Here is a 16,167-nt window from a genome sequence, read left to right as displayed (position 1 = left end):
GACTCTTGGAAAATTCATCTTTAAACTTCAGAAATCTTCCTGCACATTAGGATAAATATAATTGATACACTGATTTTGTGTAGGTACATACTTTATGGGTAATACCTAAATTTCTAAATTATTTCCTTCTAAAAATTCACAAAATGAAGGGGAATAAAAGTACGCTTATCAGGTAATGAGCACTGACTAGAGTATAGAATTGTTGAAACATCATATGGTATGCCTAAAAATAATATAACACTGTAGGTTAATTCTATTTCAATAAGATAAAATAAAAATTCATACAATCTTATCATTAAAATGTTCAGACTTTCAATTTGCTTCAAGAGATTCTTCGAAGCAGAGAGCTTAAAGAGCAAGAATTATATGTAGGCTATGAGAGTTTTCATTAACATATGTATATGCATGTGTGTGTAACAGGGAATGATGATAAGAGAACCCAAATCATCAAAAGTATAACTTGGCTGAGTATAGACACTAAGGACCTGAAACTAAACCAAGGGTTGGGTATCTTGAGTCGTACAATGAACTACCCATGCCTTACTTAGCACTGTGATAGGCAACAGCTCAGAGGATTTATGTGGAAACCATGTTGTATGACGGACATGAATGAGTACACATACACTTAACACATCTCTGGCTGAATTACATGGCACATTATATTCATGTCTCTTTCCCCCAAAGCTATGCAGTTACTGGGGTTAACTTCAAAACTGTAAGTGAATTAAAATTTTCTCCACAGTTAACAGAAACTCACAGGTTAAAAGGTTATTTTTTTTTCTGCAACAGCAACAACAAAAAAAGCCTAGAAACTGAAATTCTCCAAGAAAATTCTTTATTTGGGTTCAACCTAAAATAGTTTAAATTTGATATCTTTTTGTTAGAGAAAAGAAATCTCTAATTGTATAGACTTAATAGAAAAGTACTGAATTTGCCATTTCCGAGAGAAGATATTTTTTGCATGCGTCGGGCATCTACCACAGTAACCCAAAAGACTACTTGCAGTAAATATAAGTGTCACAGCTCTGAAATGCCCAAAATCAATTTCCTAACTTAGAAAGTTGTCCTTCTTACCATAACGCATGATCTGACTATTCATAATGTTTGAAAAGCATGAAAATACAATTTTTGGCATGCGCACCACACTGGAAAAGGATTTGTTCCTCTGAAAACACCATTTGTAAGATTAGGCAGAGCAGAGGGCACCTCTGTGTGTGAACAAGCACGTAGGAGTCTCATGGTTTCTGCAAGTCCTCTCCTTCCTTAATGGGCCAGTACTGATGCCAGCAAGGGGAGAGTCCAGGCACATGGCTCAGCTTATGACTTAATTTTCCACAGCTAAGAAAAGAAAATCACCAAAATTGGTTAGTTTGAAGACCAACAGTTGGGGTTTACAAGTCCACTTACGTGATAATGAACCAAGAACCCTTTACATAAGAAGAACAATAGCAACCACAGAACACCATAGAGAAACATGAACAATTCCCAGGGTCAAAAATGACACACTGCAGTTCGTGGGTCTTGGGTTTTCATTCATTCTGCCACTGTGTACATCCCTAGATGAGAGGACAGTCATCCCGCAGCCCATGCTATTAGACTGACATGAGATTCAAACTTGACTTTGTGTTCTATTCAAGAGCACAGTCTATTTCACTTGTGTCAAATGAGGAAACCTAAGCTAAGAAGCCTGTGCACCACCATCAAAATGTCTATTTTACCTCAAGATATCTTTTTTTTTTTTTAAAGATTTTGTTTATTTATTTGACAGACAGAGATCACAAGTAGGCAGAGAAGCAGAGAGAGGAGGAAGCAGGCACCCTGCGGAGCAGAGAGCCCGATGTGGGGCTCGATCCCAGGACACTGGGATCATGACCTGAGTCGAAGGCAGAGGCTTTAACCCACTGAGCCACCCAGGCGCCCCTACCTCAAGAGATCTTATTCCAATCTCTCTCTCTCTCTCTCTCTCTCTTTCACACACACACACAGGGTGAAAAGCGAGGGTTATTATATTTGGTCATTTTTAAGACTAAGCAGATGCTACAGAGTACTGGTCTCACTTACTCTTATATTAAATCCTAGAAGATCACTTATAACACCTGAGACAGCAGAAAGGATAACGACTCGTGTGATATTGTAGATTAAGGGATTCATAGTCAGTCCATAGAGTCTAAATGGTGTGTCCAACTCCTACAAAAACATGAAAGAACGGAGATGAGATCCATGGCCTCTCTATGGCCGCCACTGATTTCTGGGCTGTGTTTTAGGTCTTGGGTGGGGATGACTGCGTCAGGCCATCTTTCCTTCATGTTCAATGGCTGCATTCAGAAAACCTCTAATGGACTCTCATCTACTTTTCCACTAGCTACGTGATTAAATGTGGGTTTGCATGGTATGTTATTTGTGATTTTTAAGAAATGTTCATTTGAAAAATGTGACAGGTGTCAGCAATCACCTGAACCTGGGTAATGAGATGAGAAATTTTTTTCTATGTAGTCATTAACCCCAAACTATCAAGTTGGTATTTTGAATGTACACAGCCCGACATCTACCTGTTCCTACGGTCTCCTTCAGTAAGTAAAGCATTGATTTAAGTGCTAGTAAAAGTGTATCACGGGATATTACTTACTTTCAATAACTTGGTAGACAGCTTTAATACATTATTAACTAGAGTAAGCTGTTCTTTCTTATTCGGCTTTTTCTCCATCTTAAGATATAAATTAATCTAAGAGAAAAAGGAGATATTAAGGCAAATGTCACAAAAAAAGATATATACATACTGCATTAAGTCTGGCAGATTTGAGAGTAATATATTCAAATAAAATACATTTTGAAATTCCTGCAGTTATTTCTACAGAATACGTATGTCACATGCCCTACACCCCACTCCAGTCAGCCACATCTGGCAAAGAAAAGCTATTTAGTGGATTAAAAAATATATATATTTAGTATTACACTTTTTGTTTATATATATATATAAATATATATAAAAACAAATATATATATAAACAAAAAGTGTAATACTAATTATAACACAACAATTAACATATGAATTCCTTCAGTTCAAAAGCTCTCTCTTACTCTTTTTGGTGTCTCCCACATAAACTAACATCCTTGGGAAACACAAATGAGATGTAAGAAGATAGCTGCTGCTTTTCACTTGCTATATTTCCATATCTTTTCTCTGCTAGGAAATATTCCCCACTATAATTCTAAGGCAAAAAAAGAAAATCTAATGATACCAAATGTTTTTATTTATAACTTATGGATAAACATGAAATCAAAATTAAACAAACAAAACCCCTTTATACTACTCTGTATTTATAAGAAACATTTCCCAGTCTTAAAATCCAGTCACATACTAAAGAGCAAGCATTTTCCAAACATTGGATGTATTCTACAGCTGATAGAGAAGAAATTCAAGAAGCTTATTAAACATGTTTAAATGACAAGTACTACAAAGATCTAATATTTGATGTGGAATATGTCATTAAAAACATGCTCCATTGCCACCAATAAAGATAACTTTATAATATACAAAATACTTTCAATCCATAAGATCTTAATTCTTACAATTCTGGGAACAGGTGGAGAAGATTATTACCCTCATTTCACGAGAAGGAAACACTTATATAGTAGCAGAGTGACTTGTAAGCTCACACAGTTAGAAAGTGCTAAATCTAAACTCAACCCTGAATCTTCCGCACAGATTTTATTACGCCATCTCTAACCACAGCACCAAGTCGACAAGGACCAACCAATACCTGCTCGGTAAGTAATATTGAAACATTGCTGTATTTCTTATTGGTTTCAGACCCCAGTGAAGCAAGACGCAGCAAGAAAAGTAGTAAAGCTGTTTCCCAGATCAAAAATTCCCAATTATAAGCATCATTCAGGAAAGTTTTATGCCCTTGGAGAACCTATACAAAAGACCAAAAAAAGTTAAGTTTTTCATTTGTCTCCAAATCTATGGTTCCCCTCCTTTATTCTAGCAATTTAAAAAGATTTAGAAGTTACCAATATTTTATACTCAAAGCAGAAGAGTTTAAATACTCATATAAAGCATTATCTTTTTAACTAGTCACTATTTCTTTAAGTTCCCTGATTTTTTCCTTTGCATGAAAGACAGCAAAAGTCTGAGAGTAACAAAGGAGGAAAACATACAACAAGTGAAGTAAGACAAACACATTTCCAGCCTTTTAACCACTAGTATGCCCACTCATGATTATTTGGTGACCATTTTTCAAAGTATTAAATTTGCATTTATCTGACTAGTAGGGCTTCCTAAAACATGTGGCCCATCCTATTAGTATGACTAGAAAATCCTGAGGATCAATTCTTTACTCCATTTGAGGACATGAATAACAAGAGCAGCAGCAGAAGCTACCAGTTAGCAAATGCCTGTTATGTGTCAAGTTTTCTGTAAAAGTCTTTGGTTGTTTCAAAATTTACTCAAGTCAGCCCAAGGTAAAATGGGATTGATTGAAAAATACACTGAGAATCCTCACTGAAACCAAATGCTGGCCTTCGGAAAACCAGGAGGTCCCAGAGCAGCTCCCTTCTCCATCTCTCTTCCTCGAGGGCCTTTGGGCTCTCATCACCACTCCTCTTAGCTAATTCTGTTGCCTTGCAAGAACCTCGTTTACTGCACCCCTGACTCTGACTTGCTCCAGCTTTGGCTTATCATAGCACCCTACTGGTCCCACTGACCCCCTATAGACCTTCCTTCTCCAAAGTCCACCACAGATATCTCAGCTTTTCAATTCTAGTTTTCAAAAGAGGCTTAGTCTGGGTCAAGTGTTCACCCCTGCCTGTAACCAGGGAATGAAAGTAACAACTATAGCAACCTAGACCCACCTCTTCACCAGGGTGGTTGGTTTATAGCAATAGATAACACACAAACCATAGTCAAATGGCTATAAAACCAAACACAAAGAAAAACTCTTAAAACCAGCCAGAGATGCCAGGGGGAGGAGGGTAGGGAGAGGGTAGTGGGGTTATGGACATTAGGGAAGGTATGTGCTATGAAGTATGTAAACTTGGTGATTCACAGACCTGTACCCCTGGGGCTAATAATACATTGTATGTTAGTTTAAAAAATAAAAAATTAAAAAAAAAAAAACAAACAGCCAGAGAAAAAGGACATTACTTTCAAAAGAGCAGCAATAAGACTAACAGCTAACTTCTCAGGATAAAACATGGAAATCAGAAAACAACAGAATCTTTTTTTTTTTTTAAGATTTTATTTATTTATGAGAGAGAGAGAGGGAGAGAGAGCAAGCACAGGCAGACAGAATGGCAGGCAGAGGCAGAGGGAGAAGCAGGCTCCCTGCAGAGCAAGGAGCCCGATGTGGGACTCGATCCCAGGACGCTGGGATCATGACCTGAGCCGAAGGCAGCTGCTTAACCAACTGAGCCACCCAGGCGTCCCAAAACAACAGAATCTTAAAGGTACTGAAAGCAACTGGCAACCTAGAAATGTATTCTCAGCAAAAACATCCTTTAAACATGAAAGTGATAAAAGACATTTTCAAACAAACAAAAACAGAATTCATCACCAAGCCAATTATTCAAACAGGAGGAAAATAATCCCAGAAAAAAACAGAAATGCAAGAACTAATGAAAAGGGTAAATATGTAGGTAAGTATAAATGAATAATAAACTACAAAAAATAATAATCTTGTAGGTTTAAAATATATGTAAAATTTATTTTATTTTTTTTAAACAAGTTTTTTTTTTTAATTTTTAAATTTACTTATTTGACAGACAGAGATCACAAGTAGGCAGAGAGGCAGGCAGAGGGAGAGGAAGGGAAGCAGGCTCCCTGCTGAGCAGAGAGCCTGATGCGGGGCTCGATCGCAGGACCCTGGGATCATGATCTAAGCCGAAGGCAGAGGCTTCAACCCACTGAGCCACCCAGGCGCCCCTAAAATATATGTAAAATTTAAATGAAGGACACTACTAATGGGTGAATGGGTAAATGAGATAAAGTGTTCTAAGGTCCTAGCATTATCAAGGGAGCAGAAATTAATAATTTATTAGACTATAATAAACTAAGGATGTACGTTGTAATCTCTGAGGTCATTAGTAGTAAAAGAACATATAACAAGTTAACAGAGAGGATTAAATGGAATACTATAAAACATTAGATTAATAAAAGATGGCAAGAAAGGAAAGAAAGAAAAATTAATAAGTAGACCAAATAAGAACTAAATAGTATTTTATACATGGTAATTACATTAAATAATGAGCTAGACAATCCAAAACACTAAGTCTGTGAAGCTGGATTAAGACATAAGCAACCAAAAAAAAAGAAAAAAGAAAAAGGATATGTTGATTACAGGAAACATGACTCAAATATGAAGACAAAATAAATGAAAGGGTGGGCAAAGATAACATGCAAAAACTAACCAAAAGACAGCTGGTGTAGTTAATATCAAACAGAGTAGACTTTAAGTTAAGAAATATTAGATTCAGAGACGTAAGATCATGAAAGATAAAGAACAGCCTGACACTTTTCCAGGTTAAAGAAGACTAAGGAGACAAGATAACTAAATGCACCATGTGGTCTTGGGTTGAGAAAAAGTAATTATGAAGGTCATAAAAGCCAGCTTGAAAATATACAAAGTGAAAATTGACAGAAATAAAAAGGAATAAAATTGACAGAAATAAAAGGAATAAAAGAGAAATTCACCATCACAGTAGACTTGAACACACCTCTGGCAATGGCTGACAGAATAAGACCAAAAACATGATTAAGGATGCTGGAGATGCAGGTAACACAACAAATAAACGTGGACTAATTTACATAGAGAGAATGCTGCTCACCCAAACAACAGAACACAAGTTCTTTCAAAGTGCTGATGGGGATTTAATAAAACTGAACATATGTCAGATAATAAAGCAAGCCTCTACAAATTTCAAAGGAGTGAAACATTCAGAATATATTCTCTGACCACAGTAGAATTAAGTTAAAACTCAATAAATGGAACAATACAAGCTAAGCCTGTAACTTCTTGTAATGAAGAAAGCAGAGAGGTCCACCCCCACACCCCAAAAAAGATACAGGGACCTGTTGAAAGGATAGAGGAGGGAGCTTCAAGTGTCTCTCACTGGCCAAATCTGGGACAATTTAGTCATCAAAAGAAATACAGTAATAGATTACAATCTATTCGATAAAAATCAGAATGTATGAGTCCATAATGGAAGGAAGGATGGAAGGAAGGAAGGAAACGAAGAAGAAACAAAAGAAAGGTCAACCATAGAGTGACAACTAACAAACGTGTGGAAGGAAAGATGGAGTCAGAAAAATCACTATTCTGTAACCCTCATGGCATGACAGTTTTATCACCAATCAAAAATTGCCAACTAAAATTAGAGTGATCTTAGAGTCTTAAAGCACTCAGAATTACTTTATTCTCATTTCAAAAGTAAGGAAAATTAACAAGTATTCAAAATAGCAAAAGAAATTTAGATACATTAAAAAAAAAATACATATTTCAACCCAACCATGCTGGTGCCTTGCTCTTGAGAAACAAATTTTCATCACACACACACACACACACACACACACACACACGTCTAGAATAGATAGTGAATCTTATTAGAATTTCCGTTCTTCATTAAAACAAATATAAAACTCTTACCTGGGCACAGCAAATGAAAGCAATGGAAAGTGTCAGCAAGAAGACCGAAGATACAACCACATCAACTGAACGCTGCGGACCCCGTCTCTGTGGAGTGAGACACATAGGTTAGGATTACAGTAAGAGACAGCAATGGCTCCCGTGCCATTCACATACTGAATTTTACTACATGAATGTGAGAATAAATGTTTATAAGAAGCTTCTGGCATAGGATTTTAACACATTTTGGACATGTTTCACTTGAAGCACTGAAATTCATTGCTGTTCCAAATTAAGAGTGTGAGTGATTCACTTATATATTTTCAGCTGGAATATTTTCCCAAAAGTCAGAAAAAGATGCAACTTTCAATTTTTGATTGAAAAAATTCAATCAAATTCAATTCAAAAAATTCAATTGCCCCTAGGAATTTATTTTGCCTTTTCCCTTTCTAAGCTCTTATTTAGTTACTTCTAGCAGTGCAGCAGAGAGAGCACTTCTAGCTTGGTGTCCAGCATGTCTGTCGGCCACTGACACAATCCGCCCAGTACACACGACTAACTCCACCACCCACTGACGATCTGCTGCCAGCAATTTCAGTGAGCGGGCTCCCTGCATGTTTTTGCATACACTCTATGGTTAGTCAGGTGAAACTCACCTTTAGAAAGGAACGCAGTGATAACCATATCTTAATGTTCTCCACTTTTTTAAGTCTGAAATGAGGTATTTCGTATTTCCTAGCTTTCCTGGCAGAGGTAATATGGCTGAAGAGTTTTGCAAATAAAAATCTCTAGAAGGGGTTAAAAAAAATCATAAGGTGAAAGGTACAAATGTGTCTCTGTGTACATATTTATATAATTGCAAGCAATATTCCCCATATATAAAAAATAATAAAGGATGAAATTGATCACTTAGATCATCAATAGCTCATGACCCTGTTACTTCCAAACTACATTCCATTGTAATCTGTGTCTCCATAACATGGTACACTCCTGACATTTTCAAGGAATATTCTTGGTAGACCTTTGTGAATCCCCAACTTCACAAACACAAACGTTTACAGAATTCTGGTTTAGTCCCAAATTAAATTTCCATTCGTGGAAATTTAATTTCAAACATGTTTTTTTGCACATAACACCAATATATCAAGTCCTCAATTCCAAATTCTTATAGAAATTCAACAAATCTATTTCTCACTTGACCGTTTTTCACAGAAACATTTTGACTTTGAGGATAACTACACATGTCATGGGCAAATGGGCACAGAGGCACACTGAGGTACAGGAGCTCAGCGGTCAGCCAGGCTGAGTCCCTGCCTAAGCCACTTATTCCTACACATGAGCTCAGCGAAATGCCAGATTACAACATGTCATTTGTGAATAACCGATATCACGATTCTTAAACCCACAAATACCAAAAGCCCATTCATCAATCCTTCATTGCGCACATTAACTTTTGGAGAGAGAACAAATCAAGAAAACAAAATCAACTCAATGAAATATTATACGCAAAAGCAGAGGCAAGAAATTTTACTTAACTCTCTACTGACCTGTTTATACGTTCTCTCTGCCACACACATCATGAAAAAAAAAATCCAAGTAAGACACAATCGTTCAAAAAAATTAATCATAGACAAAATAATGATAGGTGTAACAGGTGGTGCCCCACAAAAAAGAGTCATGATCTCCTCAGCTGAAATGGACTTTAGCTGGTCAAGGCTCTTGTCACGGAAAAGTCGATGTAAAAAAGGAAAAAATGCTAGTCCAATGGTGACGACATTTCCCAGCATCTGATAACCTACTCCTTGCTGATATGCATTCACCTGGGAATTAATTTAAAATGTCCAACATTATTACACAGTTAAATGGAGTTACAAAGCAGTATTTACCAAGTACTACTTAGATTATTAAAAACTACCTGTTTTATAGCCAAAAGAAGTACAAATAAAGATGATTTATCATTCTTTGATTTCATTAAAAATCAGGCTTAAATGAGATAAAGAATATTTGCAGAAGTATACCTGGATAATGACTATGTTCACAGAGAACACTGTAACAGATCCAAAAATATACCCAAGTAAAGATTCTAACTGCAACATGAAAAAAATATATATTTGTGTTTCAAAAGCAGAGTCAGTACTTTGGTCACTGAATAGAGCCTATGAAATAGCTGATCATTAAACAGGTTTTCTGAAAAACTCATGAAATCTTACCCTGCTCATGATGATGCCACTTATTTCCAACACAGACATATCCATCTTTTTGCACTCATTCCCTTCCCAGATTATTGCACTAACTCGATCAGAGGCAGGACTTGAGTTCTGAAGCCAGAATAAGTGGTTCTAAAAGAAAAAAAGAAAAAACTCTTTCCATCCACCCTTCTTTCTTTCCTCTGTTGGATTTTTCTCCCCACTGTTCAGTTCTTAGGCCACATTCACCAGTATTGGACCTTATCATTCCATTCTCTCCTTCCCAGAGCTCATCATGCCCATAGCCACATCCATGATGCTCATCTCTGGTCCCTTTTTCTTCAATAAGCCAATTTCTGACCTGGAGTGAGACTAAACGTCTTCTGTGATGACGGGAAGTAGAATTCCATGGTCTTCAAGGTGGCTTCCCCATCTAAAGGTCTGGAAGTGAGCCTAAGCTCGGTTTACTCATGGTATGCTAAGGAGAAAAGTATTTCTAGAGCAGAGTGACCAGACCGGAGACAGCAGGAAGTTAGGTAGGGGAGCTGCTAATAAGTCTTACACGTTACATGAATGACTGAGGAGTTAAGCCTTTCTCTGGCCTAATCAGGACATGGAAAAGCATAGAAAACTCAAGAGGAGAAAGCTCAAGATTTAAAAAAAAAAAAAAAAAGTGTCATTTCCTTCTGCTATGTAAGTTCTTATTCTTCAAGTACCAACTCAAGTCCCATTTCGCCATGGTCAGCTCATTGGCACAAGTCTCACTATTCTGCCCTTCCCTGAAATTAAAGACCCTCAGAGTCTATATCAGACAAATTAGCATGTAATTATAGGCTACTTTTCTAATGTCCTCTACTTATTTCCCCTATAATCATCTTGTCCTCAAGCTAAAATATAAATTTCTAAAAAAAAAAAAAAAAAAGAAAAGAAAAGAAAAAGATCACATGGTGTATTTCTTCTCTTTCTGCTACAATGCTCAGTACAATGCTGATGAGCATGTATTGATTTATTCATTGGTGATGCCAAAAAAAAATGTATGAAGTGCCAACTATGTAACATGCGCCCCAGATACAATGGAGAACAAGACAGACACTGTCCTTGACACCAAGGAGATTACAGACTGATGGGAGACATAATTAAATAAAGTTACTGCACGGCATGACAAGGGAAGGAAAGAGGGCTTCAGGAGCAAATGAGAAAGGCTTCCTAAGGAAGGATCATTTAAGCCAAGACCTGAAAAAGAAAAAGGAGTGAGCTGAAGGAACAGTATCAGAGAAAAGTGCGTTCTAGGCAAATAAGCCAGAGGCACATGGGGAACGGTACGGCCCTGAAAGAAGTTCAACTGCGGTAAAGTAGAGCACGTGAGAGCTGGGGGAGGAATGATCAGAGATGAGACTGTATTGGAGTGAATAAAGAAATGGAAGCAAATAACCCCAATGGGGAAATAGCACTTATAGGATTTTAAGGGGAATGACATGATCGCAGCTGCAGTATGGAAGAGCCGACGAAGGAAGCAAGCCCACAGAAGCTGTTAATGATCCAGATAGCCCCAAGCAGGGGACACACAAGTAGACAGAGAGAGATTATTCAGTGGAGTTAAGAGGATGTGAGGACCGATTAGAAACATGCTGGAGAAGGTGGGGTTTCCCAGGTTTCTGCCTTTGGTGGTTAGTGGTAGATTCAAAAATATGGGGAATAAAAGAACAGGGTAGGTAGGGGAATTGGGAAATGATGGATTCCTTTTGATATGGTGAGTTTCGTGTTACCTTACATATGCCTTAAAATTATACTGAAAATCCCAGAACTGCAAAGGACGTCAAGATCATCAGGATGCTATGTAGTGGTTACTGTATTACTATATTACTAATTATGTTCCTCCTAGGGCCAGTGTAATGTAGATGAATCATCAGACAAAATGTAAAGAATCTTTAGATTCAAGCTTTGATGGCAAAATTGAAAGAAAAAAGGCTTAAAGCTTTAATGAAGAAGTGTATGTTGTTTCTGGTTAGTCTTTAAGAATTGTATACATCTAATGAAGCAAGACTTTTTTCATAAAAATGTGTAACCTAAGTCAATGGTAACCTAGAGTCTAGAAAATTCACTAATTCAACAAATGAATATCCACCACCTAGTATTTATAAATCACTGTGGAAATATATAGCCTAAAGGACAACAACCAAAGCAGAAGAAATGATGACATTGCCCCAAACATCTGGAATGTTGATTTGAGAACCACTTCTAACCATTCAATCTATCCAGCAGTGGAAAAAGCTCTCTCATGAAGTAACAATCACTCCGGCTCTAGAAGTATTTAAGCAGAGGCCACTGATCATCTGATGGGGATACTAATAACAATGCTAACATTTATCAGGTGCTCACTCTTTGCCAGACATTGTGCTAAGCGCCTTCCTATTACCTCATTAGATCTATCACAATAGTCCCAAGAAGTGGTAACTATTATTACCACTTGAGAATTCCTACATTGATTGGAAGGTTCAAATATCTTCTAAGGAATCTCTAATTTCAGGCTATCTGATTTTGTGATATTAATATAAAACCTAAAATTAAAAGCATCACTTGGTTTATACATTATTAGAAAAGCAAGCAATGCCATTTCTTAGTAATTCATATATAACACTGTGATGTCTGCGAAAATATGAGGTTGATGGACCAAACCCCGCTCACATAAAATGAACATTAAGGATCATTCTAAGGAAAATAATGAGAAAAAGTATTATGAAGAAAAACTTAGGTTAGGGCAACTTCAGAGAACTCCCCCCACCCTCTGTTCTAATACCAACATCTTCACTTACAGACTATACTCAATTTCCTCATCTCTAAATTACAGATAATAATAGTATCCACCATATACGACTATAGTAAAGTCGATGGGCTAATACGGTACCTGGCCCATAAGTACAGTGAGTATTATCTATTATTACCATCACCTTTACAGACCTGCTGAAAAACATCTTCTTTGGGGTCACGTTTGGTCCCTGAGTGAAGGGTATTCACATGGGCCCCCTCACTGTCACTGGTGACAGACGATCGACACTCTGGGCCATGCAGCAGGTCATCCCATAGCATATCCTCAGTCTCCGAGTCATGGCGGGTGCTTTCTGAGTCTCTTCTCGACATGTGGAGGCTTCGGGAGCCACCACTCATGCCCGACCTTGAGCCCTTTCAAGGAAAACAGAAAACCAAAACTATATATTTTTTTTCATTCATTTTTAAAAGCAATCATTTATCTGAAATAAAAGTCAAACAAGTTATCTGTGGTGATGGCTGGCAAGCTTTCTTAAGTTGACCCCCACAAGGCTTCACATAACAATAATACATTTTAATAAGTCAACGTCGAACTCCAATGACTCTCTAACAAGCAGGACTTTAAAAGGACACCCTCTGAGAAGTTTTCGCCCAGTCATGAGATGGTTCCACTCATGTTCCCTGGGATGACAGTGACCTCTACATGCATATCCCAAGGATCTACCCTGGGTATGGGTGTGGCCAAGCCTACTGACATACCCAAAGTGTCCCCTACTCTAAATAACATGAGTGTGACTGCAGATCTAGTCACATCCCGGGGACCCGGCCAAACATGGAAAGGACAGTCAGACTGAAAAAAGGGTGCACGGTGCGGCTCTCCTGCAGGACAAACATAAATATGGAAATTTTTCCACATCCTGGACAGCCTTGTCAATCGAAGCAAAACTCACACTCCCACCATCTACCCCACTCACCTCTGAATGGTAACCTTCCAAATGGACAATACGCCCATGAGCTGCATAGTTAGATTCTTGGTGGTGGAAGACAGGAATGAGGTTTGAGAATAAGGCCCACATTCCAAGTCAATATAAGGGAGTCTTCTCATCCTCTGGGGACCGAGCAAGCCCTTACTGAGCCTCATCTCATCTAGGATACTTTTGAGATTAGAGTCAAAGTGAAACAGCTCCTTTGCTTTTTGGGGGTGAACAGCCACAGGAAAGCTGCCAGACAGGTAGACAGACAGGCGGTGGCGGGGGAGGCCAGGCAGACAGAAGCACTACTTTAGGACAACCCATAAAAAAAAGCAATGGATAAAGATATGACAGTGGGGACCAGGCCTGGAACAGTGACCTGTCAGAAGGCTACCTTACCTGACTGAAGGCTGCCGATTCAAATTCTGATTCTGCCAGACTATCCGAATCCCGAGCTGTGTGACACCACTTGGGAGTGCTTTTCTTTACCTGACAAAAATGAAGCCAACCAACAAAAGGAAAACATGTCCAACATCTTGTGACTATTCAGTGATCTGGGTATCGATGCCGATACTTTTACAAACTCAAAATTACCTGAGTGTTGAGGTGCCTGGTAAGTATGGATTTTCTATTCTTCACTTCACAGCCGTTGTCACTTGAGGCCCCTTCCACACTCCTACGTAGCATCATCATCTGTGTCCGGGCTTCACCGTCCTCCTCACTGGACAGATCATCCGAAATCCCATTCCCCAGTCGCCTGAAAGCCTCCTACAAAGAGAACAGCAATTTCTTCCCAGGGGACAGCCCAAAATACTCCAGTAAGCCACACATGCGAAAACAAAAAAAGCACGTAAAAACCAAGAAATGATGAAAGTAAGCCAAAAGTAAACAAGCCTATATATTACTCCGTTCTCGGTAAAGAAAAACAGTGAACTCTCTTGGAACTAAACAGGCTCATGGACATATTACGTAGAGGATAGAAGCACAGGCTTGTGTCCGGGGCACGGCCCTTCTCCTCATTAGCGTGTAACAGGAGGCAAGTCACTAACCTGAGGCTCCATTTCCTCGTCTGAACAGTGACGGTAATGAAAGCACCTATCTCACAGAGCTGTGAGACCAATGAGCTGACTTACTATGTATAAAGCACTCAGGATAGTGCCTAGTTGCAGTAATGGCTCAAGAATATTAGCTATTTTTGTAATTACTACATGCCACCGTCTAACAAATGAGAACATATTTAAGATGATGCAATGGAAGGGTAGTTTCAGAGCTAGACCATCTCGGCTACATCTAGAAAATAGTCTCCCAAACCCCTCTCATATCATCACTGCATCTCTGCAATACAGCCAGGGGTCTCTCCATGGATCTGTTGATGATACCTCCCAGCCCACTGCTGAGGCTGGGTCAGCAGCCAATGAAATAACACGCTCTCGTTCCAGAAATTAAAAGAATAAACTACAGTCCTCGTGTGTTATTCTCCTTTTTATGTCCTGTGGTTTCACATTTCACTTATTTGTTAAGACAAATTACACAAACCTATTAGTATCTACTTGACATCTCTAGCAGAGTCTAAGAATGGCCAAATTTTACACAGGAAAGGAAAGACTTTGTTATACATAAATATATGTTTATATATAATCATCTAACTCTTACCCTGTGGCACTTTTCTCCATCTGAAAATTTTGCTTTCTCTCTTGTTTGCCACATTTTAATCTCTGGTTGACACTGTCTCTTCTTAATGATAGGATGCAGACAACTTGAGTCATTGTCCGTTTCAGTCCCTTTGTTACTGATTAGTTTTACTCTTTTACTCCTAATTTTAAAAAAGAAAAAAAACGTTACTAGCTTGTTTTCTGAAAGTAGTATCTTTCATGAAATCATTTGCATTTGAAGAATCCAAGTTGATCCTTGAACAACATGGGTTTGAACTGCAGGTTCCACTTATTCGTGGATCTTTTAAAAAAATACCATATAGCGTTATAGATATATTTCCTCTTCCCGATGATTTTCTCAATCACATTCCTTTCCCTCTAGCTCACTTTATTATAAGAATACGGTATATCATATATATAACACACAAAATGTGTGTTTATCAACTATTCACATACTATTACTAAGGCTTCCAGTCAAGAGGCACCCCTAGCCCCTGCACTCAAGGGTCAACTGTGTATTATTCTGGAAATCAAGAAAATTCAGAAACCCCATTTTTCAGGCTTCTGGCTTGCCTAAGGGTGTAGGAAGCCAGAACAGAGGTATCTCTAGTCTCCAAAGAGGCACCACAGTTAATTTCGAGAGTAAGCCTCTTCTTTTCTGTTTTGCAAGGAAGTGGGTTCAGTCTTCCCTTCACCCTCTCAGACAGGGTGCCAATGCCTACCTCACATCACCTGTTTATATCACTCGAAGAAATGTCTTCCCTCTCCTGTCCCTCAAAGACCAGCAATTCTTGACTTCATGACTCTTGCCGACTACTTCCCCCCTGAATAATCACTCCGTCTGCTGAACAGCATGGCCTTTAGTCAGCAGGTAACCACTTCAGATATTTTTACATTGCTATGATTGCATCATCCTCTTATCTTCCTGATTAGAGAGTAAAATCACCAAAAAACAGGGATGCCCAGTAGG

At 38.3% G+C, this 16,167-nt stretch overlaps 1 protein-coding gene across 7 annotated transcripts in view; it reads right to left on the bottom strand.

Annotated features, from left to right (window-relative positions):
- PHTF1 (putative homeodomain transcription factor 1) overlaps window positions 1-16,167 on the bottom strand; it is a 66,417-nt gene that overhangs the window by 20,172 nt on the left and 30,078 nt on the right. For 5 of the 7 annotated variants that reach the window (XR_004385445.1, XR_004385443.1, XR_004385446.1 and 2 more), the window contains exons 8-19: window positions 15,199-15,358; window positions 14,140-14,313; window positions 13,945-14,034; window positions 12,767-12,988; window positions 9,833-9,961; window positions 9,170-9,442; window positions 8,279-8,410; window positions 7,644-7,730; window positions 3,762-3,917; window positions 2,627-2,722; window positions 2,062-2,187; window positions 1,207-1,338 (exon numbers count right to left, since the gene is read on the bottom strand). Coding sequence is in view for 1 of the 7 variants with exons in the window: in XM_032881407.1 (XP_032737298.1) it covers window positions 1,318-1,338; window positions 2,062-2,187; window positions 2,627-2,722; window positions 3,762-3,917; window positions 7,644-7,730; window positions 8,279-8,410; window positions 9,170-9,442; window positions 9,833-9,961; window positions 12,767-12,988; window positions 13,945-14,034; window positions 14,140-14,313; window positions 15,199-15,358 (1,666 nt within the window). In the remaining 6 variants the exon portion in view is untranslated. Of the gene's footprint in view, window positions 1-818; window positions 1,339-2,061; window positions 2,188-2,626; window positions 2,723-3,761; window positions 3,918-7,643; window positions 7,731-8,278; window positions 8,411-9,169; window positions 9,443-9,832; window positions 9,962-12,766; window positions 12,989-13,944; window positions 14,035-14,139; window positions 14,314-15,198; window positions 15,359-16,167 lie in introns of those variants that run through there. The other 2 variants (XM_032881407.1, XR_004385447.1) reach the window with 2 other exon arrangements.

Source organism: Lontra canadensis, unplaced genomic scaffold (genome assembly GCF_010015895.1).
Source record: "Lontra canadensis isolate GAN:19392208 unplaced genomic scaffold, GSC_riverotter_1.0 scaffold75, whole genome shotgun sequence".
NCBI lineage: Eukaryota > Metazoa > Chordata > Mammalia > Carnivora > Mustelidae > Lontra > Lontra canadensis.
Note: the sequence above shows the minus strand (reverse complement) of the source record. Positions and strands in the feature narration are given on the sequence as shown.